This window comes from Solenopsis invicta, chromosome 7, assembly GCF_016802725.1.
Source record: "Solenopsis invicta isolate M01_SB chromosome 7, UNIL_Sinv_3.0, whole genome shotgun sequence".
Classification (NCBI taxonomy): Eukaryota; Metazoa; Arthropoda; class Insecta; order Hymenoptera; family Formicidae; genus Solenopsis; species Solenopsis invicta.
The window spans coordinates 13087697-13112767 of record NC_052670.1 but is presented as its reverse complement, the minus strand read 5'-3'; the positions used below and the strand labels follow the sequence as shown (position 1 = coordinate 13112767).

Below are 25071 nucleotides of genomic sequence, written 5' to 3'. Positions count from 1 at the left end.
TGTTAATAAAAAATGTTTATAAAAATATTTAAATTATGTACGTAGTATTGTAAAAGTTTTATTTCGTTCGACTTGACCTTGTTTGTTCACTCGTTATATTTTATTGTTAAAATTTGTTTACGCTTAAAAATAATTATTAATACAATTTTAAAATAAAACAATGTATTTTATAAAAACCTATAACCTATTTTCATTAATTTATTCTTGTGATGAACCATATCATTCCTGTTCCTCTTAACTTTTATGCAGTGTCCCTACGTAATTTTTAAAATAATATTTAATATAATAAATATGTCAATTTTGAGTCTAGAATATATTAAAGAACAGATTAATGAATATAATGGCAAGGTAAATTAAAAATATTGCTTATAAGAAAGTTATTGTACCAAATTTAAATTAATATATAAGCTATAATATCAACTTCTGTATAATATTACATTCACTTATGTGTCATAACGATGTCAAAAAAAAGACTTTCAGAACTATGTACAAAAGAGTTACATTATCTCCTCTTTTCACTATAACATTTCTGAATTTATCTGCTTGATATGTAGAATTTTATTGAACTTGCTATAACATTATTCACCACTCTGAAGAATACGCGGACGAAGAATAGAACTATAGAAAGTATAAAAAAACTTCTTCAGCATAATCATGATGTACTGCGATGCAATATTTTTCATCTCTTGTCTCATTTTACTAGATATAAACGGTTTTTATGACTGTAAAGTTGTGCTCGTAAAGCTTCGTCTTAGGTAGCAATAGCTGGGGGTAGCAATCAATTGGGAATAGAGTTTTCAATATTTAATGGGGCGTTCAACATACGACGAGTTTTCAAAAGAGGGTGAATATTGCTTCACATTATGACAGGAAGAGCGAGATAACCGTTCATAGCAGTTTTAAACATGGACATTACAGAACCTTCAGGTTACAAAGGTAACACACTAACAATGTATCAAACTTTTTCGTCTCATTATACACGATCTATATGCCGGATAAATTAATTACTATAATATTGTTGTATAAATAAATATTATCGTCTCCTTTGCATAAAAAAATTGAGATTTCAGATTTCGTGTGGGCAGTTGAAATACATCGCTTAAGCTTTGAAATAATGGGTTTATGGCCCGAAGGTGACAAATTTGAAACAAGTAATTTATGGTTGAAACTTCGTGTAATCATTATTTTAAGTTTAATAATATTTGTTACCATTATTCCAATGATACATTCAGTTATACAAGTATGGGGCAACATGGTACTGGTAGTAGACAATTTACGTCTTACATTACTTTTCATAATAACATTAATGAAATACGTTATTATGCTGTCGAAACGAACAGGTATATCTAAAATTTTGTAAAATTTTGTAAATGTTTTATATTGTATAGTAACGCAAGTCACAGAATTTTGTGGCATTATATTCCCTTACTTCTTAAATTAATATTTGTTGAAATTAATTATAAAATGTATATGTAATTGTCATTTTAATTCAAGAGTGCTATAAACATTTAAATAACACGTCAGTTAGTACAATAATTAACATATAATACACAGTTGCTAATAATAAGTGATTTAAAATTCTAAAATATAAAAAATATAGCTTTATTTATATTTACAGTTATTTTGTCAATTATAAATATGATGGTGGAAGATTGGATAGTATTCAAATCGAATATAGAGAGAGCCGTGATGATAAAACAAGCACAAATTGCTCGAGTAATCATAGTTATTGGATACTTCATCATGATAATAGGAGCTTTTGGAACAATAATTTCAGCCTTTTTTGGCATACAAATAGCGTCAGTAACAAATCGTACGGATCAGCATAAGACGTTACTGTTTTTGACATATGACTTCTATGATACAGATAAAAGTCCGCAGTTTGAATTGACATTCTGTATTCATATTATATCGCTCGTGACTGCAACTACTGTATTTATGTCAGTAGACAATTTTTTAGTGCTACTAGTTTTTCACATTTGTGGCCAGTTAAAAAACTTTAGATGTCGACTAGTTAATATGACGTCATGCAAAAACTACAACAAAACACTAAATAATATCGTAACATCTCATTTACGTATGATCAGGTATAGTTTTATTACAAAAATAGCATATATAACAATATTAATTTTATTGTAAACTGAATTTTTTTTCATACATTTTAAATTTAGATGTTACACTTTTATTTATAGTTTGATACAAATACTAAGTTTTAATACACATTCAGTCAAATGATATGTCACATAATAATAATGTATCACATTTTCTAGTACTATTTTTAAAAATAAGCATATTGTTGATTTGTTAAGAAATATTATATATTGTCAGCACAATTTTTTTTTTAAGCAATAATACATTATATCGGACCTACGAAATTAAAACATGCGACTAAAAGGTCTACGTCAATTACATCGGTTCTTGGTGCCAAACAGAAATTAAAAATTATTATTAGGCACCAAAAATCGTTGTGAATGACAAGGGCCTTCTAGTAACATTTTTTTCAAAGCAATTCTGTATTTTCTTTGCATCAATTAATTAATTTCATTAATTTATGCATAGTAGTAATAATATAAAATTATCAAAAAATTAATAGTTAATGAGATGTCTCTTACTTTCTAACAAAGTATATCAGAATAAAGTATAAAATATAGTCCGATTTCGTTATTTATTCTGTACGTAAAATATTAAGGTAATTTTATCATAAACTATTGAGTTTTCGATAAATTTACCTTAATACCGTAGACGCAGAATAACTAAAGAAATCGGATTGTATAAAGGTAAACAGATAATTCCATTTTAAAAATAACGATAATCTATACATCTTTATGTCACCTCTACTAAAAGAAAAAAACAACGTAACTAAAAACGAATCCTTCGAAACCGTTCCACTTTAATTTAGAACGTTTTGTTGTATTATTAATAATTTCGGTGAAAATTGAATTGATACGTTGATTGAATGAATACATAATTACATAGGGTACATACGTATATATATTCAGATAGCTACGCAATCTTTGACACCAGAAAAGAAATACTTGTTACTATAAGTTTGCCTTCGATTGCAATCACGTTGCTAATAATAAAGATACTAATCTCTGATAGGGATAACCTGAGGCAACTGGATTTAAACTATTTTCCAAGTAGCAAAAAGACAACAACGTACGAAATTTATTAGTATAAAATTTTTCTAATTTGTTAAAAATAATTACTCACAATCATACATTGCCGACAATATTATAAATAAAATTGGAAGGTGCTTTCTTAAGTAAATATCCCTTATAGAAATAAAATTACATAAATATTAAAAAACTATTAGTAAAAATATTTGATTAAGTTTGTCACAGTTTTTTCGAGGATTATTAAAAACTATTAGTTTAATAGTAGGACTATTCCAGATGTCAATTGAATTGAACTATTAAAGAATTATTTAAACTCAATAATTACTACACCATTTTAAAATAACAATTAATTTTCAGTAATCACTTTCGTAATAGTGTAGTGATTATTAGGCTCATTACAAACATTCAAATATGTATATATGCTATTTTACATAGTAAAATTAATTTGTGTTTCTATTTTATACAAGTTTATACAGAAACACACTTTTAAATATATACATAATATTATATAATTTAATTAAAAATTCTGTAAATAATAAAAATATAAAGAAAAGTTTATTATATGTCAGCCAATTATATAGCCAGTGTTGTAACTCTGCATGCTTGAATTACAAAATTTCTATTACTATACTGATTATTGTTTCATGAACTATAATAAGAAAGTTTATTGTTAATACTTCGAGTACTGATATGACATTAATGTCTTTTAGTTTAAAACTATTGCACAGTCGTTTTAAATAGTCGCTACCGTGAATAGTTCAACTATTAAAAGTCATTAATCATTCTTGTAACTATTAAAAGTAATATGCTGTAGTGATCATTGTAAATAATCTAATTAATGAAATCAGTAATCAATCAATAAAAAAACTAATGGGAAATGATTATTGCAAATAATCTGATTTGGAATCAACAACCACTACAGTTAAAACGTACTGAGCAAAGGTTATTGCATACAATCTGATTATGATACCAATAATCATTCACTCAAAAGCTATTGGAAAGTGATTATTGCAAACAATTTGATTATTAGATGATATATAATCGCTATTAGAAAATGAATCTATTGAAAGCTACCAGTAATTACTGGATTTTTAATAATTTATTTCCGTAAGAGATATAACCCATAAAAGTACATTTTTATCAAATTGATAGTAACATGCGGGAACTTGATACCTGAGTATGTATGTATTGAACACTGAAAAAAAAGATAAGGTAAACACAATAAAAATTGCACTGTCTTAGCTATAAATTAACCTAATGATACTTGAATAATTGTTTAATATTGTATTTATCGGCATTTCAGTTTTTTAGAGTGTTAATTAAATTTTGTTGTATATACAATTTACATCAAATTGTTTATCTAACTAAATTTTATTCATTTTTACTTGATTATATAATTAAATTTTCACAATCTTAAAATTTAGTTCTTTCCATTCTAAAATTTTTTTTGTAATGTAGACATACCCTGGTAGAAAATATTCTGCAGTTTTCCTAGATATTTATCTACTTATTGTCTATATGGAAGAGAACTATTTCGCACAGCTTCTGACTAGATAGCCAGATGTTCAAGCGCCTTATTCATTTATAGTGTTTTGTTGTATACGGTAGGTCACTCCATATACTGATTACGTTTAGGTAAAAATGTTTATTATCTCCAGATAAATTATAAGAGGTTTTGGCCTCGTTACACAAATGTATTGTAAAGAGATCTCGGTCTTTATAGATGACTATGAGTGTCGTACGACACTCGGCTCGATTTGCTCGCTTGGTTCGCAAACTATTGTTTCCCAAAGAGATTTTGTCTGACCTGATTTCGGCAGGCAACTCCTATATATAAGAAAATCTAAAGCTGTAGAAAACCAATCAGCTTTGCCGTTTTCGACTGCAAGTCGTCGGCAGGTCAACTGTAGTGGGCTCATTATTAAATGTTAAATTTTTCGATCGCAACATACAGTATGCATCATCATTGTCGTATGTACACAGGAGCCTCGATTCATAATCTACTATCTGTATATGCAGTAGATAAATTTTTCTATTTTTTTTCACTGTAATGTCTTCTCTGATTAATTTTATTTAATAACTTAAAGCAGTTTATTTGGCAGTTTATTTGGCAAAAATACGCGTAGCCATATACCTAGTTAATGTTTAGTATTAATAGATCGATGTCCAGGTACAATATTTAATAAATTGAATTGTCCATTGTTTATTCTGTTTTTGTTTAGATTTTGAGCATCTTTTGTGCCATGTAGTCAAAGCGTTAAATACTGATTAGGATTCTATGTAGTTTTACTTCTCAGTTACCAACTAGAATAATATGACTAGCCAGAGTATTGCTCAAAACATAAAATTTCTACCAGGGTATGCATAGCTTGATTTTAAAATAATAATCTTCTTAAACATTCTTATTTTTTTACAGATTTGCTGATAATATCGAAAATACATACTCTTTAATGATGTTATTTATGTTACTTCACTTCATTGTTGTATTCTGCCTATGCGGGTTCTGTTTTATATTGTAAGATTTAATGAATCATTGTGAAGAATATTTTAAAGTACATTCATAACATTTTTATTTCTTTTTTTTATAATTTGTATATTTAATTTCTGATTTACAGAGAAATGGATGAAGTTACGACAAAAATTTACATTTCGATAATTACACTTATAATCTTATTAATGAATACTTTTTTGTATTGTGGTGCAGGAGAACTTTTAACGGAACAGGTAAGTAATACCAACTAATTATAACTATATAATGTGTATAATTACAAATTAAAATCTTTTACATTTTATAGTGAATAATTTTGATTCATTAATAAACTTTAGAAGATTAACATAAAGTCTACAAAATTCTGATAAAGTCATGACGTCAGTTTTATTAAATATTGAATAACAGTATTAAGAAAAATTAGTTATATTATTGATTAGTTATATTGGGTTATTAAGTATGAAACAAGATATTCACATGTGTAAAGTTTCATACTTAATGACCCAATATAAATATTTTTAATCTAATATAATTAACTTACGCGTGCTACGCTAACCGCTCTTATGCTGTTATTAATATAGATCTGTATCAATATTGTATTATATACAAGTTCGAATATGAAATTTTTATACTTAAATAACATGTCAGCTAATATATTTTTGTATATTTATTCCTTAAGTCCAATGCAGTATATCGTGCAATATGCAATCTTGAGTGGTACAAATTGGAATCAAAAAATGCGAGAAATATTATTTTATTAATAGTTCGAACACATCATCCTATTTGTATTACTGCAGGAAGAATTATTCCATTAACAATGTCTACTTTTTGCAGCGTAAGAATATTTAAAATCTATACGATTTAATTTTTATGCTTTGCTAAGAATCGAAGTTATTCTCATAATTTAAAAAAAAATGTTTCTTTTCCTATTGCTTTGTAATGTTTGTAAATAAAAATTTAATTATTTTTAGGTATTAAAAACATCGAGTGGATATATAACATTTTTATTGGCAAAACATGGTTAAAAATTAAGACAATATATTAATACTTACGTATCATAAAGAAATGAATGTATATTCAACTAAATAATTACAAATAGATGGCAGTATATTGTATTAACAATTACTAGAATAGAAATAAATTTTTTTCTTGTTTATTATTGTATTTGCTATTTATTATAAACTATATTAAGTATTTTGTAATGTGATAATATTTTTGTTGCCCTTCATAGAAATACTTTCATAGAATTTGATGCTTGGGTCAAGCAGAAGACAAAACTGAAGCATAATTCTGAAATCTTCCTAGTTTTAAATATTGGTACATTTATAATTAAATGTACCAATTTTGTGACAACTTCTCGTATGTATTACTTTTATAATACAAATTTGGAAATCCTATTCCTGAATAAAAGTATATGCATTAATACATGTTACTTAATTAAGACATATTTTATATTAAATAAATATAGCGTCTAAAGCTGTCAAATCATAATAATTTACTGCTAATATAGAGTTTGTATTAAATGTATTACAGACTTTCAGTACTACATTTTATATGCAAAAAGCTTGTGTACGTATATATGTATGCACATATTATACAATATTTTCTCTTTTTTCTAACGAATACAAAATTTTAAAACAACACAATGTATTTTTTAAATAACAATTTTTTTTTTAATTTATTCTTGTGATGAGCCCTTATTATTCCTGTTCCTCTTATCTTTTACGCAGTGTTGCTACGTATTTTCATAAATAATGTTCATTGTAATATAATTAATGTAATATAATAAATGTATGTCAACTTTGAGTTGAGGATCTATTAAAACAGATTAATGAATATATTATTAATTGTAAGTTTAATTTAAAATATTAATTATATTAAAGTTATTGTACCAAATTTAAATTAATAGCTATAATGTCATATTCTTCTATCGTATAATATTACATTCACTTATGTGGCACAACGATGTCATAACTTCAAACGAGACTTTTAAAATTACGTACGAACAAGTCACATTATCTCCTCTTTTGACTATAATATTTCTGAATTTTTCTGCTTGATATGCAGAATTTCATTGAAAATGCTACAACTACTCCAAAGAATACGCGGACATAATAGAACTATAGAAGATATAAAAAAACTTATGATGTACTGCAATAAAGTATTTTTCATCTCTTGTATTTTAGACTAGATATGTATAGTTTCCATGAAGTTACATGCTTGCAAAGTTTTTTCCTGGGATACCAACAGCAGTAATTGGGGGATAGCGTTTTCAATATTTAATGACGCGTTCAACATACAGGTCGAGTTTTCGAAAGAGGGTGAATATTGCTTCATATTATAACAGGAAGAGCGAGATAACTATTCATACCAGTTTTAAACATGGACATTACAGAACCTTCAGGTTACAAAGGTAACACTGTATCACACTAACACTGTATCAAACTCTTTCATCTCATTATACACGATCTACCTAATAAATAAATTAATATAAATTCGTTGTATGAATAAATATTATCGTCTCCTTTGCATAAAAAATTGAGATTTCAGATTTCGTGTGGGCAATTGAAATGCATCGCTTAAACTTTCAAACAATGGGTTTATGGCCCGAAGGTGACAAACTTGAAACAAGTAATGTATGGTTGAAACTTCGTATAAGCATTATTTTAAGTTTAATAATATTTGTTATCGTTATTCCAATGATACGTGCGGTTATACAAGTATGGGGCAACATGCTACTGGTAGTAGACAATTTACGTGTTGCATTACCTCTGACAATATCAATAATAAAATACGTTATTATGCTGTGGAAACGAACAGGTATGTTTAAAATTACTTAAAACAAAACGTTTTATATAATATAGTAACGCAGGTCACAAAATTTTGTGGTATAACACTTCCTTACTTTACTGCATTAGTTTAATACTTGTAGGAATTAATTATAAAATGTATATGTAATTTTCATTTTAAGTATATGTAATTTTTATTTCGAGAGTTCTATAAACATTTAAATGACAAGTCAGTAAGTATAATAATTAACATATGATACACAGTTGCTAATAATGAATAATTTAAAATTCTAGAATATAAAAGGTATAGCTTTATTTATACTTACAGTTCTTTTGTCGATTATAAATACAATAGCGGAAGATTGGATGGCATTCAAATCAAATACAGAGAGAGCTGTGATGATAAAACAAGCACAAACTGCTCGAGTAATCATGGTCATTGGATTCGTTAGCACGATAATAGGATGTCTTGGAGCAATAGTTCCAGCTTTTTTTGGCATACAAATAATATCAGTAACAAATCGTACGGATCAGCACAAGACGTTATTGTTCGTGACATACGACTTATATGATACAGATAAGAGTCCACAGTATGAATTGACGTTCTGTATTCATACTATATCGCTTTGGTTTGCAACTAATGTGTATATGTCTGTAGATAGTTTTTTAGGGCTACTAGTTCTTCACATTTGTGGCCAGTTAAAAAACTTTAGACGTCGATTAGTTAATATGACGTCATGCAAGAACTACAACAAAACTTTAAATGATATTGTAACAGCTCATTTACGTATGATCAGGTATACATTTTTATTACAATAGAACATAATAACAAAAAAAATTTTATCATTAAAATTTTTTCACACGTGCTTTAAATTTAAATGTTAAAGTTTGATTTATAGTCTGATACAAATACTAAGTTTTAATACACATACAGTCAAATGATATGTAACATAATAATAATGTATCATATTTTCTATTACTATTTTTTAAAAGAAAGCATAATGTTAATTTGTTAAAAAAAAAAAAAATATATATATATATATATATATATATCTGTGCAACAAAAAACTTTTAAAGACTTTATAATACAGCGTTGTAAAGCTAAAGTCACTTTCAGAAAAAAAAGTCACTACCATTTCTATTAAAAAATATAATTTCGTAACAAACAGTACATGATTTTTGATAAACTCAAGGTGCCTCAAAATTAAAAATTGATGTGTTTCATAATATATTTTGGATTATACGCAGAAATTCTCTTTTTCACTCTTTATAGTATTTTAACTTTAGACAGAGTAACATACGCGAACGGACCTGTTTGAACGTGATTTGTCCAGTTTTGTTACATAAGGAGATTACTCATAAAAAAAGTTTTACTCACACACTACATGGGTCGCATTGATCCTAACAAAACCTGGCTGCTGTGCCGTTCAAATTCTAGTTAACCGAAAAGATGTATAGATTATTCTTAGTTTTGAAATGGAATTGTGTGTTTACCTTTGTACAATCCAATTTCTTCAGTTATTCTGCTTGTGAAAAGCAAAATTCAATAGTTTATGATAATTTTAATATTTTACATACAGAATAACTAGAGAAATTGGATAATATTTTATACTTTATTCTGATATACTTCATCACAAAATAAGAGACATCTCATAAATTATCAATTTTTTGATAATTTTATATTAACCCTTAAACACATAAGTGGGTCTGAGAGATTCCATATGATGTTTTGAACGTTTGCTGTGTGAAAACGGAATGAGATAGGAGGTTCGGACCAGGACGTAAAAGGTATGAAATCTTCTCTTTCGATTGATATGATTGATCAGATGTTCTTGTTCGAACCTCCTATCTCATTCCGTTTTCACACAACAAACGTTCAAAACTTCATATAAGATCTCTCAGACCTACTTATGTGTTTAAGAGTTAATATAAAATTATTAAAAAATTGATAGTTTATGAAATGTCTTTTATTTTGTGACAAAATATATCAAAATAAAGTATAAAATATAATCCGATTTCTCTAGTTATTCTGTATGTAAAATATTAAGCTAAAATTATCATAAACTATTGAGTTTGCTTTTCACAAGCAGAATAACTGAAGAAATAGGATTGTACAGAAGTAAACACACAATTCCATTTCAAAACTAACGATAATCTATACATCTTTTTGACACTTCTACTAAAAATAAAAAATAACATGACTAAAATACGAGTTTTTCGAAACCTTTCCATTTTCATTTAGAACATTTTTTTGTATTATTTTGGTAAAAAATGAATTGATATATTGATTGGATTGATATAAAATTACAGAGGGTACATATGTAATACCTATGTATATATACAGAATAATTCAGAACGACCTGTGTCCCTGTAAAGACGTGTTCTTGGATAAATTCTGAGACGATTTTTCCTGTACGAAAATTTTGTCCGACGCTTACTTTTTGAATAATAAGACGATAAACTTAGCAAATTACGAGTCGTGTACACATGGTAGACAAAGGCGGTGCAACTCACCGTCTGACGCGGCCGCTTACCCGTGTCATCATGTGATATACCGTGAGATTGAGGCATCCCTAGGCATTAGTATGACAAGCATATACAAGATTTTACATAAACATTTAGCCGTGAAAAAAATTTATTCGCGTTGGATTCCGTATAATTTGACAATCGCTTAAAAAAAAGGCTCGTGTTGACTGGTGCAAAAGTGCTATAAAAATTAGTTCAAACATATGCAAAAGTGTATCAATCATCGCGGAGAATATTTGGAAAAACAATACCATTTTCAAACAAACCATTTTCAATGATAAATATTTACTTTTGTTTATTATTCCGGATACTGAGATGAAATTTTCAAGTTACTGTAAACAACACAAATAGCGTCCGTATGACAAAATGTTTTAAGTATGTATACCGTTAAAAATGTCAAGCTTTGCGATGGATGTGTCAAATGGTGCCTAGCAATACTAGTGATACATAAGTAGTGACCCTCGTATAAGTTTCCTTTCAATTGCAATCACGTTGCTAATAATAGAGATACTGATCTCTTATAGGGGTAACTTAAAGGCAACCAAATAAAAACAGTTTTCCAAGCAGCAGAAAGACAACAACGTACGAAACTTATTAGTATAAAATTTTTTTCTAATTTGTTATAAATAATTACAATTATACATTGCCGTTAATATTATAAATAAAATCCGATGCGTTTTCTTAAATAAATATCCCTTATGGAAATTAAATTACATAAATATCAAAAAACTATTAGTAAAACTATACGATTAAGTATTCGTTTATACTGTTTTTTCGTGGATTATTAAAAGCTATTAGTTTAATAGCAGAATTAAGTATTCCAGATGTCAATTGAATTTAACTATTAAAGGATTATTTGAACCTACTAATCACTACACCATTTCAAAATAACAATTTTCAGTAATCACTTAAACTAATGGTGTAGTAATTATTAAGTTCAAAAATTCAAATATAAATATGTTATTTTACATAGTAAAATTAAATTGTATTTCTATTTTATACAAATTTACACAAACATACACTTTTGTATATGTATAATATTATATATTTTAATCAAAAATTTTGTAAATGATAAAAATATAAAGAAAGTATATAATATATCAGCCAATTATATAGTCAGTGTTGTTACTTTGCGTGATTAAATTACAAAATTATCATTATCATACTGATTATTATATTACAAACAATAATAAGAATGTTTATTGTTAATACTTCAACTACTAACACGACAAATGTCTTTCGGTTTAAAACTATTCAACAGTTTCAAATAGTCATTATTGTGGAGAGTTCAACTACTGAAAGGTAAAAATCATACATATAAATTATTGAAAGTAGTGTGCTGTAGTAATCATTGCAAATAATCTGATTAATGGAATTAATAATCACTCAATAAGAAAACTAATAAAGAATGATTATTGCAAATAATCTAATTTGAAATCAATAATCACTACAATTAAAAACTATTCAGAAATGATTATTGCAAACAATCTGATTATGAAACCAATAATCACTCACTCAAAAACTATTGGAAAGTAATTATTACAAACAATCTATTTATTAGATGCTACATAATCGTTTTAGGAAATGAATAATCACTATTGGAAACTAGTGGTGATTATTGGCTTTCCAATAATTCATTTTCATAAGGGCAACTTCATATGCAACTCGATCATAAAAATAGAGAAATAGACTTTTACCAAACTGATAGTAATATAAGGGATCTTGCTATCTGGGTATGTATTGAATATTGAAAAAAAGATAAGGTGAACAATGTACTACATTCGTTAGAAATTAATCTTACAATAATTGAATAACTATCTTATATTAAATTTCTCAACATTTCAGTTTTTTTAACTGTTAACTAATATTTTAATATATGTAATTTATATCAAGTTGTTTATCTGACTTAATTTTATTCATTTTCATTTAATTGCAGTGCGTATAATTATAAATTTACACAATTCTGAAACTTAGTTGTTATCATTCTAAAACTTTTTTTCAATGTACATGTACCCTGATAGAAAATATTCTGCAGTTCCCTAGACACCCATCTGGTTACTGTCCATATAGCATTCATGGAGAGAAAACTATTTCGCATAGTTACTGATTAGATGGCGGGATGTTTGAGAGCCTTACTTACAAGGGAAGTTCGGCAAGTGTAAAATAAAAAAAAAAATCTAAAATTTTGTATAAGTTTAGAGTAGATGGACCTAATCACAAAATAATTTTTTTTAGTTGCTAATATTTACTGACAATACCATTATTGTAACAATTATATAGAATAAATAATATCTCATTTTTGTAAAAATAAAATATTAAAGCAAGAACAATTTAAATAATAAAAAAAAGATAAGTGGTAAGGGTATTTCAAAAAATTTAACATTATTGATAAATCTGATCATGCCATTATAAAGAGATTTCAAAACCATAAAAATTTTGCAGGAAACATTTCTTTATATTTCTCATTGTTTCGGCGATATTCGCTTGCAAACGTAAATACCGGTTTTATTCAAGATGATGCTGAACTCCTAAAACCAAATGTTAGTAGCTAAAAAAAATTGTTTCGTGATTAGGTCCATTTACTCTAAACTTACACAAAGTTTCAGATTTTTTTTTTTATACTTGTCAAACTTCCTTGTTAATACGCGTTACTGTTGTACACAAAAGTTTTGGCGCATAATATACTCTCTGTAAATGCAGTAGATAAATTTTCCAATTTGTAATCCATTTGCCGTAGTTTGAACTGTAACTTGAAGCAGTTTACGTGGCTAAAATACGCTATCCATTTCCCCAGTAATTGTTTAATATTAATAGATCGACCTTCAGGTATATTTTTTAATCAATTGAATCGTCCATTATTTATTTTTTTTTTTTAATTTTGCGCATTTTTTGTACCCTGCGGTCAAAGCGCTACATCTTGATTAGAATTCTATATGGTTTTATTTCTCAGTTACTAAACAGAAATACTATAAATATTTAGTAACTGCTCAAAGTATGAAATTTCTAACAGAGTGTATTCCGTTTCATTTTCAAGTAATAATCTTCTTGAATATTTTTATTTTTACAGATTTGCCGATAATATCGAAAATACATACTCTTTAATGATGCTAATTATGTTACTTCACTTCATTATTGTATTTTGCCTAACCGGGTTCTGTTTAATATTGTAAGGTTTAATGAATCATTGTAACAAAAAATATTTTATTGCATATTGATAACATTTTAATTTCTTTTATACTTATACGTTTAATTTCTAATTCACAGAGAAATGGATGAAGTTATTACAACAAAAATTTATTTTTCGATAACTATGCTTACAATCTTATTAATTAATACTTTTTTATACTGTGGTGCAGGAGAACTTTTAACGGAACAGGTAAGTAATATCAACTAAATTATAAATATTGTATAATGTGTATAATTACAAATTAAAATCTTTTCTATTTTATATTGAATTATTTTCTTTGGAAGATTAATATAAAATTTACATAATTCTGATAAAGTCATAATGTCAGTTTTGTCAAATATTGAATAATAATTCTAAAAAGAAACAATTAAAAATTTGTTACGTCACACATTTGTATATATTTTATGAAAGACTTAAAATTAATATTAACAAAAATCCAAATTTACACAAATAAAAGCTGATTATAATTTTTTGGCTGACTAAATTGAAACTAACTTTATTAAATCATTATGAATTAACTTTTGAAAATAATTTTTGATGAAATAACATATAAGAATGATTCATCATGCAGAGCTAATGAGAATAGCGCAATTATAGGGCGCAAGTTATCTCAATTAAAAATTTTTTTTCTTTAACCCTACTGGTCTGTTCGAATTTACCATACAGTTGGTCTGTTCGGGTCAATATGATCCAAGACTCATTATTTTATATATTTGCAAAGATATAAAAGCAAAACAGTCTGTTAAAACCTTTATTAATAAAAATTCAAACATAAATAACAAAAAATAAATAAATAATATATCAACCAAAAAATAAAGAAAAATATTTTTTATAAGTTGAAACAATTTGGACAAAAATAACTTGTGTGTGACTTACAAATGTGTTTTTAGCAATTACTACCTTATACATACATACAATATTTGTTTTGTTATCTTTGCTTGATAGACAAAATTTGAATTTATGTTGTAAAACACAATCATTGACAAACGCTTTGTTTTTTTTTTTATTACACAATTTTATATAAATTTCGTGAAGACTAGACAAAACAGGCGCGTGCTACAAAGCTTTTAATATTACATAATTTCTTATATCAATTACAAATTTAATGTTACACTATTAAACCCTCAATACACATAGTCAAAAAATGCGATCTCCACGCTAACAGCCGCTCACAAAGTAAGTGCTGAATGAGAACCAATATATCAGAAAAGTGATAATAATAAATTTTTAGAAATCGAGTATCGATGCAATGCACTTTTTCAGATAAATCTTTATCACAACAGTTAATAAACAATATCAAAATAATTATCATAATATTTATCATAGTTTTAAAAAATTTATGATCTGTCAAGTCTAAAATCATAAAAACGTTTATTAAATGTTTACGATAAATGTTCATAAAATATTAAAATAAATATTATAAATATTTAGAAAACGTTTTATAAACATTTTGTGCTATTTGGGATGATAATATAAATATATAATAAAGCAATAAAATTTATGTTCTTTTCTTACAATATTTGATAATATTTCTGAAGACAATAAATTTGTTGCTAAACATTGGTTTATAAAACAATAATAATCACTCAATCTCATTATGTTCCTTTTTCTCATAAAACACAGTTAAATTTTAATTAGCACTATAAAAATACCAATTTTTCTTTTTCAGGTCATATTGACCCGAACGTAACGTACGCAACAACTAAAAATTTTAGAAACAAAACAAAAATTTTTTAAACTTTCTTAATCACAGTAAAGTTTTTAAGATATAAAACAAAGTCATGAAAGGCCAAAATACTCACTCGTCACATAAAAATGTTACAGAGAAACAAAATTCATTTCGGATGAAATAAACCCGAACAAACCAACAGGGTTACTTGTATAAAAAATTTTGATCTAAAATAACGTGCGCTCCTAAAACCGCACCTACGCTCTCGTTAACCCTGCAACATTGTTGCGTTATTTGACATCGTCAAAAATAAGATTTTTTAATTTAAATAATATGTCACTTAATATATTTTTGTATATGCATTCCTTAAGTGTAATGCAGTATATCGTGCAATGTGCAATCTTGAATGGTACAAATTGGAATCAAGAAATGCGAGAAATCTCATTTTATTAATGCTTCGAGCACGCCATCCTGTTTGCATTACTGCAGGAAAAATTATTCCATTAACAATGGCTACTTATTCCAGCGTAAGAATATTTGAAATCTTTATGTTTTAATTGTTATTCTTTGATAAAAACAAAAATAATTGTCAGTTTTGAAAAAAGTTCTTTTTTTATTGGTTGCAATGTCTGTAAATAAAAATTTATTATTTTTAGGTATTAAAAACATCGAGTGGATATATAACGTTTTTATTAGCGAAACGTGGATAAAAATTAATCCAATATATTAATATTTACGTATCACAGAAAAATACAAGCATATTCAACTAAATAATTACAAGTAGATGGCAGTATATTGTATTAAAAATTATTGCAATAAAAATTTTTTTTCTTGCTTATATTTATTGCTTATTATAAATTATAATAAATATTTTGTAATGTGATATTTTTATTGCCACTAATAGAAATACTTTGATAGAACTTGATGTGTTTGCGTTTACGTGTCAAGCAGAAGTACAGATATCTATATTAAATCTAGATCGCTAACGTATGTCATTAGCACATTAGTATAGATATCTGTAAGCAAAAGACAAAATTAAGGCCTAAAGAGATTCTGAAATCTTTCTTGTTTTATTGATTAAGCGAACCAATTTTGTGACAACTTATCGTACGTATTATTTTTACACATTTGGAAATTCTATTCCTGAATTAAAATATATGTATTAATACATGTTATTTAATTAAGACATATTTTATGTTAAATGAATATGGCGTCCAAAGCTTTTAAGTCATGACAATTTTACCGCTAAAGTTTATATCAAATGTATTACAGACTTTCAGGACTGCATTTTATATGCGAAAAACTTAGGTACGTACAATTGCACATATTATACAATATATTCTCTTTCGTCTAACGATTACATAATTTTAAAACAACACAATGTGTTTTTTAAAAACTATTTTTTTTTTTACTTTATTCTTGCGATGAGCTCTATCATTCCTTCTTGATCCTTTACGGAGTGTCGCTACGCAATTTCATTAATGTTCATTGTAATATGATAAATATATGTCAAATTTAAGTTTAAAATCTATTAAACTATTAAATAACAGATTAATGAATATAATCACAAGTTTAATTTAAAATATTGATTATAAGGAAGTTACTGCACCAAATTTAAATTAATACCTATAATATCACATTTTTCTATTGTACAATATTACATTCACTTATGCCGGACAATGATGTTATAACTTCAAATAAGACTTTTAAAACTATATACAAACGAGTCACATTATCTTCACTTTTGATCATAACATTTCTGAATTCTTTTGCCTGATATGTAGAATTTCATTAAAATGTTATAACATTAGTCACCACTCGAAGAATACGCGGACATAATAGAACTATAGAAGGTACAAAAAAACTTATGATGTACTGCAATAAAATATTTTTCATCTTTTGTATTTTAGACCAGAGATACAATACGGTTTTCATGAAATTATATGCTTGCAAAAATTTTTTCTGGGATACCAACAGCAGTAATCAATTGGGGATAGCGTTTTTAATATTTAATGGCGCGTTCAACATACAGGTCGAGTTTTCGCAAGAGGGTGAATATTGCTTCACATTATGACAGGAAGAGCGAGATAACTGTTCATAGCAGTTTAAAATATGGGCATTACAGAACCCTCAAGATACAAAGGTAACACAATAACACTATCAAATTTTTTAATTTTATTACACTGATTTATATGTCTAATAAATCAAGTACAATAAATTTGTTGTATAAATATATATTATCATCTCTTTTGCATAAAAAATTAAAATTGCAGATTTTATGTGGGCAGTTGAAATACATCGCGTAAGCTTTGAAATAATGGGTTTATGGCCCACAGGTGACAAATTTGATACGAGTAATTTATGGTCAAAACTTCATGTAGTCACTATTTTAAGTCTAATAACGTTTGTTACCATTATTCCAATGATACGTGCGGTTATACAAGTATGGGGCAACATGGTACTGGTAGTAGACAATTTACGTATTGCGTTATCTCTGACAATATCAATAATAAAATACGTTATTATGCTGTGGAAACGAACAGGTATATTTAAAATTATTTAAAGCAAAATATTTTATATAGTATAGTAACGAAATTTTGTGTGTAACACTCCCTTACTTTACTGCATCAGCTTAATACTTGTTGGAATTAATTATAAAATGTATATGTAACTTTCATTTTAATTCGCGAGTTCTATAAACATTTAAATAACAAGTACCTAAGTACAATAATTTACATATGATACACAGTGGCTAACAATAAAAGATTTAAAATTCTAGAATATAAAAAGTATAGCTTTATTTATACTTACAGTTCTTTTGTCAATTATAAATATAATAGCGGAAGATTGGATGGCATTCAAATCGAATACAGAGAGAACCGTGATGATAAAACAAGCAGAAACTGCTCGAGTAATCATGGTCATTGGATACTTTATCACGATAATAGGAATTGTTGGAACAGTAGTTCCAGCTTTTTTTGGCATACAAGTGATGTCAGTAAAAAATCGTACTCATCAGCACAAGACGTTACCGTTCATGACATACGACTTATATGATACAGATAAGAGTCCGCAGTATGAATTGACGTTCTGTATTCATACTATATCATTCGTGATTGCAGCTACTGTATTTATGTCGGTAGATAGTTTTATGGTGCTACTAATTCTTCACATTTGTGGCCAGTTAAAAAACTTTAGACGTCGATTAGTTAATATGACGTCATGCAAAAACTTCAACAAAACTTTAAATAATATCGTAACATCTCATTTACGTATGATCAGGTATACATACATTACAACAATAGAACATAATAACAAAAATAATTTTATCATTAAAATTTTTTTACACGTGCTTTAAATTTAAAAGTTAAAGTTGTACTTATAGTTTGATACAAATACTAAGTTTTAATATATACACATTCAAATAATGTCACATAATAATAATGTACCACATTTTGTATTAGTGTTTTTTAAAAGAAAGCATAATATTGATTTGTTAAAAAAAATATACACATCAAGTACAATGTTTTTGAAAGCAATAATACGTTATATCGGACTAACAAAATTAAAACATGAAACTAGAAGGCCTATGTCAATCATATCGGTTCTTAGTGTCAAATAATAATTTTTAATTTTTCTAATTTTTATATTTTTTTACTGAAACTGCGCGCCGCATATTCATCGAACTTGAAACACAGTCATAAAATCGAATTAGTCATATTATTACGGTTTTATGACTGTGTTTCGAGTCCTATTAATATGCACCGCGCAGTTTGAATTAGAAATTATAAAAATTGTAAAAATTATAAATTAAAAATTATTATTCGGCACCAAAAATTGCTGTAAATGACATAGGCCTTCTAGTCGCATTTTTTGAAAGCAATTCTATGTTTCCTTTACATCAATTATTTTATGCCATTATTTAGTGCATAGTAGATCAATAAAGTATAGTAGTATTAATATAAAATTAAAAAAAAAATTTATATAATAGTTTATGAGTTGTCTCTTATTTTGGTCCAAGTATATCAGAATAAAATATAAAATATAATTCGATTTCTCTAGTTATTCTGTATGTAAAATATTAATGTGAAGTTATCATTAACTATTGAGTTTTCGATAATTTTACCTTAATACTTTTCACGCAAAATAACTAAAAGAATTGGATTGTACAAAAATAAACAGACAATTCCATTTCAAAAATGACGACAATCTATACTCTTTTTGGCATTTCTACCACTAAAAAAAAAAAAATAAAAAAAAACGTGACTAAAATACGATTCCTTCGAAACCTTTCCACTTTAATTTAGAACATCTTTTTATGTTATCAATAATTTGAGTAAAAACTAAATTGATACACTGATTGGATTGATGTACAGGGTGTCCGAAAAATCGCTGCCAATATTTCGGAACGTGATTCGTGACCCCAAAAGAAGGAAAGAAAAGCTCTATAAACATAGGTCCGGAAATAAGTCGTTTCCGAGTTGTAGTCACTTTTATGTTCAAATAATCGTATTTTATATTCGTGGCATCTCTTTTAAAATTTTTCATTCAATTCCTAATTTTTTAATTTTTATTTTTTATTTTTTGTTAATTTACACTTTTAATCTTACATACACTTCCTCATTATTCTTAAACTTGACTGTATTATCACGCGAAGGTACATGCATTCGAGTGCTTTTTTATTTTACTTCTTATTCGGTCGTATACATTGCGAGTTATACAAAGTTAAAAAAATAACATGGAATTTTGTTAATATGGTTTTTTAAACAAAATTTTTATATCGAAATATTTCTTTGATAAATCGATTATCATTCTAAAGAGCAGTGTTTAGAAACATTACAGACATTATTTTATGCTTTTTACTTAATGTTAAACAGGGATAAAATATTTTTAATGAAATTTTTAATGGTATTTCTAAAGTTTCTGAACGCAGAAAAGTTCTAAGCCAGGAAAATTCTAAACAATGAAAAATTAAAAATATATAATTTTGTAACAAGGTACTGTGTTTCTTTTAAACTAAACTATTTTTTTTTTAATTATTTTTATGGATAGCCATATTACAACTACTTTTTTTCTTCCACCGATTATGCAGCGCATTAGATTTTTATAGATCACGTCATAAATAATAAATATTTCATTACTTTGAGTCTAGAATTTTCAAACACTCTAACAAATGTAATCGTTCAAGTTTCAATAAAAAGTATTAATTATAAGCAAAGTTATTCAATAAAATGAAAATGTGTGCCATATTACTCTCTTCTTCTCAATTAAAACCATCTGATTAAGTATTCGTCACAGTTTTTTCGCGGATTATTAAAAACTATTAGTTTAATAGTAGGACTATTTTAGATGTCAATTGAATGTAACTATTGAAAGATTATTTAAGCTCAATAATCACTACATCATTTCAATATAACAATTGATTTTCAGTAATCATTTTCGTAATGGTGTAGTGATTATTAGGGTCAAACATTCAAATATATGTGAATATATTATATTATATGGTAAAATTAACTTTGTATTTCTATTTCGTACAAGTTTATACAGAAATACACTTTTATATATGTATACTATTATATATTTTATTCAAAAATTCTGTAAACAATAAAAATATAAAGAAAAGTAAATAACATGTCGGCCAGTTATATAGGCAGTGTTGTTACTCTGCGTGCTTGAATTACAAAATTATCATTATTATACTGATAATTATTTCATGCACAATAATAAGAAAGTTTATTATTAATACTTCGACTACTGATATGACATTAATGTCTTTTGGTTTAAAACTATTGCACAGTCGTTTTAAATAGTTATTGTGGATAGTTCAACTATTAAAAGCCATTAATCACTCTTGTAACTATTAAATGCTAACTATAATATGCTGTAGTAGTCATTGCAAATAATCTAATTAATAGAATCTGATTTGAAAACCATTAACCACTCACTCAAAAACTATTAAAAAGTGATTATTGCGAACAATCCGTTTATTTACATGCTACATAATCGCTTTAGAAAATAAATAATCACTAATAGTGATTTATACCTTTCCAATAATTTATTTCCGTAAAAGATGCAACTCATAAAAATACACGTTTACCAAAATCATATTAATATAAAGAAACTTGCTATCTGGGTATGTATGTATAAATATTAAAAAAAAGATCAGATAAACATGATGAAAAATGTACTACATTAGCTACAAATTAACTTTATGATAATTGATATTAAATTATGATATTAAATTTCTCTACATTACAGTTTCTTCAACTGTTAACTAATTTTTTAATATATACAGTTTATGTCAAGTTGCTTATTTGATTTAATTTTATTCATTTTCACATAATTACAGTTTTGTGTAACTAAATTTTCATAATCCCAAAAATTAGTTATTTCCATTCTAAAACTTTTCGGTGTAGATGTACCCTGATAGAAAATAACCTGTAGTTTTCTAAATACCCATCCAGGGTACTGTCTATATGGCATTCATAGAGAGAAGACTATTCCGCACAGCTACTGACTAGATGGCAAGATGTTAAGAGAGCGTTACCCAGTAAGCGTTATTGTCGTACACAAAAGTCTTGGCGCATAATCTACTCTCTGTAAATGCAATAGACAAATTTTCCAATTTTTAATCTATTTGCCGTAACTTGAAACAGTTTACCTGGCTAAAATACACTATCCATTTCCCCAGTAATTGTTTAATATTAATAAGTCAACCTTTAGATATACTTTTTAATCAATTGAATTGTCCATCATTTAACCCATTTTTCTTTAAATTTTGTGCATCTTTTGTGCCCTGCGATCAAAGCGTTACAGGATTAAGTCTTGATTAGGATTCTATGTCATTTTATTTCTCAGTTATTAACAGAAATAATATAAATATTAAGTAACTGTTCAAAGTATGAAATTTCTAATAAAGTGTATACCGTTTTATTTTCAAATGATAATTTTCATAAATATTTTTATTTTTACAGATTTACCGATAATATCAAAAATACATACACTTTAATAATGTTAATTATGTTATTTCACTTCGTTATTGTATTTTGCCTAAGTGGGTTCTGTTTAATACTGTAAGATTTAATGAATCATTGTCAAAATTATTGCATATTTATAACTTTATAATTTTTTTAATAAGTTATACGTTTAATTTCTGATTTACAGAGAAATGGATAACCTTAATACAACAAAAATTTATTTTTCGATAATTATGCTTATAGTTATATTAATGAATACGTTTTTGTACTGTGGTGCAGGAGAACTTTTAACAGAACAAGTAAGTAATATCAATTAAATTATAATTGTAATTGTGTATAATTACAAATTAAAATCTTTTTTATTTTTTAGTGAATAATTTTGATTTATTAATATACTTTAGAAGACTAATATAAAGTCTACATAATTCTGATAGTCATGATGGCAGTTTTGATAACAATTGAATAATAATTCTAAAAAAAATACAATTAAAAGTGACTCCGTAGAATCCTTATGGGAAATGGCTTTTGGCTAATTTTTTTAAAAATTTGATATGTTGTAGTTCTCAACACGTAGAACGGAAGTGTTTATAGCCCCATCACGAGTAATTTTCAAGATACAGCACTTCAACTTTGGAGTACTGTATTTCGAAAAATATCCGCGATCGGACCTTGGATCTATGGACACTTATGTTCTACGTATTGAGAACTACAACATATCAAATTAAAAAAAGAAAAATAGCCGAAAACTATTTCCCGTAACGATTCTGCGGGGTCCTTTGTTATGTCTAATTTGTATTTATTTTATGACAAACTTACAATTAACATTAACAAAAATCCGAATTCACGCAATTATAACTTTGTGGTTGATTAAATTTAAACTAACGCTATTAAATCTTTATGAATTAACTTTTAAAAATTATTTTCGATGAAATAACATGTAAGAATGATGCATTACGCAGAAATAATGAGAATATAAGCGCGATTATAAGAAGCAAGTTAATTAAGTTGAACAAATTTTTTTGTTTAATTGGATAAAAGTTATTGATCTAAAGTGCGCTCCTAAAACCATGCTTACGTTCTCATTAACCCTGCAATACTGTTGCGTCATTTGACATCGCCAAAAATGAGATTTTTAAATTTAAATAACGTGTCAGTTAATATATTTTTCTATATGTATTCCTTAAGTGCAATGCAGTATATCGTGCAATATGCAATCTTGAGTGGTACAAATTGGAATCAAGAAATGCCAGAAATCTTATTTTATTAATGCTTCGAGCACGCTATCCTGTTTGCATTACTGCAGGAAAGATTATTCCATTAACAATGGCTACTTTTTCCAGCGTAAGAATATTTAAAATCTATGTTTTAATTTTTATTCTTTGATAAGAATGGAGATAGCTATCAGTTTTAAAGAAAATTCTTTTTCTGTTGGTTCGTAATGTCTGTAAATAGAAATGTTATTATTTTTAGGTATTAAAAACATCATGTGGATATATAACGTTTTTATTAGCGAAACGTGGTTAAAAATTAAGATAATATATTAATATGTACGTATCACAAAGAAATAAGTGTATATTCTACTAAATAATTACAAGTAAATAATAGTATATTGTATTAACAATTATTGCAATAAAAATTTTTTTCTTGCTTATTACTACATTTGCTATTTATTATAAACTGTATTCTGTATTTTGTAACAAGACAATATTTTTATTGCACCTAATAAAAATACTTTGATAGAATTTTTGTGTTTCTGTTTATATGTTAAGCAGAAGGCAAAACTGAGGCTTAAGGGGATTTTAAAATCTTTCTTGTTTTACTAATTAAACGGACAAATTTTGTGACAATTTCTCGTATAACTTTTACAAATTTAGAAATTCTATTCCTGAATTAAAGTATATGCATTGATACATGTTATTTAATTAAGATCTATTTTGTATTAGATGAATATAGTGTCCAAAGCTGACAAATTATAATAATTTTACTGCTAATATAAAGTTTGTATTAAATGTATTACAGACTTACAGTACTGCATTTTATATGCGAAAAAGTTGTGTACGTACACATGTCTGCACATATTACATAATATTTATCTTTTTCCTAACTAATACATAATTTTGAAACAAAACCATTTATTTCTTAAAAAGCTATTTTTTTTTATTTATTCATGTTATAAGCCACATTGTTCCTGTTTCTCTTGATTCTTTATGCAGTATCGATACGTATTTTCATAAATAATATTTATTGTAATATACTAAATACACAATACACATTAGAACATCCCATGTCCGATGTATACACATAACATTTCACTTA

The 25071-nt window shown here is 26.5% G+C and overlaps 3 protein-coding genes and 1 long non-coding RNA gene across 14 annotated transcripts in view; 3 read left to right on the top strand and 1 right to left on the bottom strand.

Moving 5' to 3' along the window:
* The window catches only part of LOC120358255, an 84364-nt gene that overhangs the window by 41452 nt on the left and 17841 nt on the right, over positions 1–25071 (bottom strand). The gene's annotated exons all lie outside the window — the stretch shown is intronic.
* LOC105193975 (odorant receptor 43a) lies at positions 193–6763 on the top strand. 6 transcript variants are annotated; one of them, XM_039451866.1, is made up of 8 exons: positions 193–936; positions 1071–1133; positions 1233–1340; positions 1619–2087; positions 5536–5634; positions 5735–5843; positions 6287–6442; positions 6579–6763. In XM_039451866.1, exons 1-8 carry the CDS (start codon positions 906–908, stop codon positions 6630–6632), a joined length of 1089 nt encoding a protein of 362 aa, XP_039307800.1. In that variant the 5' UTR covers positions 193–905; the 3' UTR covers positions 6633–6763. The 6 variants fall into 6 exon arrangements, with proteins under 6 accessions (XP_039307800.1, XP_039307799.1, XP_039307802.1 ...); XM_039451865.1 differs by having other exon boundaries at positions 1071–1151; XM_039451868.1 differs by having other exon boundaries at positions 1064–1133.
* On the top strand, positions 7496–16616 carry LOC105193950 (odorant receptor 43a). Of its 6 annotated transcripts, none has more exons than XM_039451849.1 (8): positions 7507–8020; positions 8158–8220; positions 8329–8427; positions 8725–9193; positions 13990–14088; positions 14187–14298; positions 16150–16305; positions 16435–16616. In XM_039451849.1, exons 1-8 carry the CDS (start codon positions 7990–7992, stop codon positions 16486–16488), a joined length of 1083 nt encoding a protein of 360 aa, XP_039307783.1. In that variant the 5' UTR covers positions 7507–7989; the 3' UTR covers positions 16489–16616. The 6 variants fall into 6 exon arrangements, with proteins under 6 accessions (XP_039307784.1, XP_039307783.1, XP_039307782.1 ...); XM_039451848.1 differs by having other exon boundaries at positions 8158–8238; XM_039451847.1 differs by having other exon boundaries at positions 7514–8020; positions 8158–8427; positions 8725–8986; positions 9059–9193.
* Positions 17223–24412, top strand: LOC113003685 (odorant receptor 43a-like). The gene is made up of 7 exons (XM_039451863.1): positions 17223–17921; positions 18052–18321; positions 18592–19060; positions 22753–22851; positions 22943–23054; positions 23941–24096; positions 24226–24412. The coding sequence occupies exons 1-7, from the start codon at positions 17891–17893 to the stop codon at positions 24277–24279; spliced, it is 1191 nt and encodes a 396-aa protein (XP_039307797.1). The 5' UTR covers positions 17223–17890; the 3' UTR covers positions 24280–24412.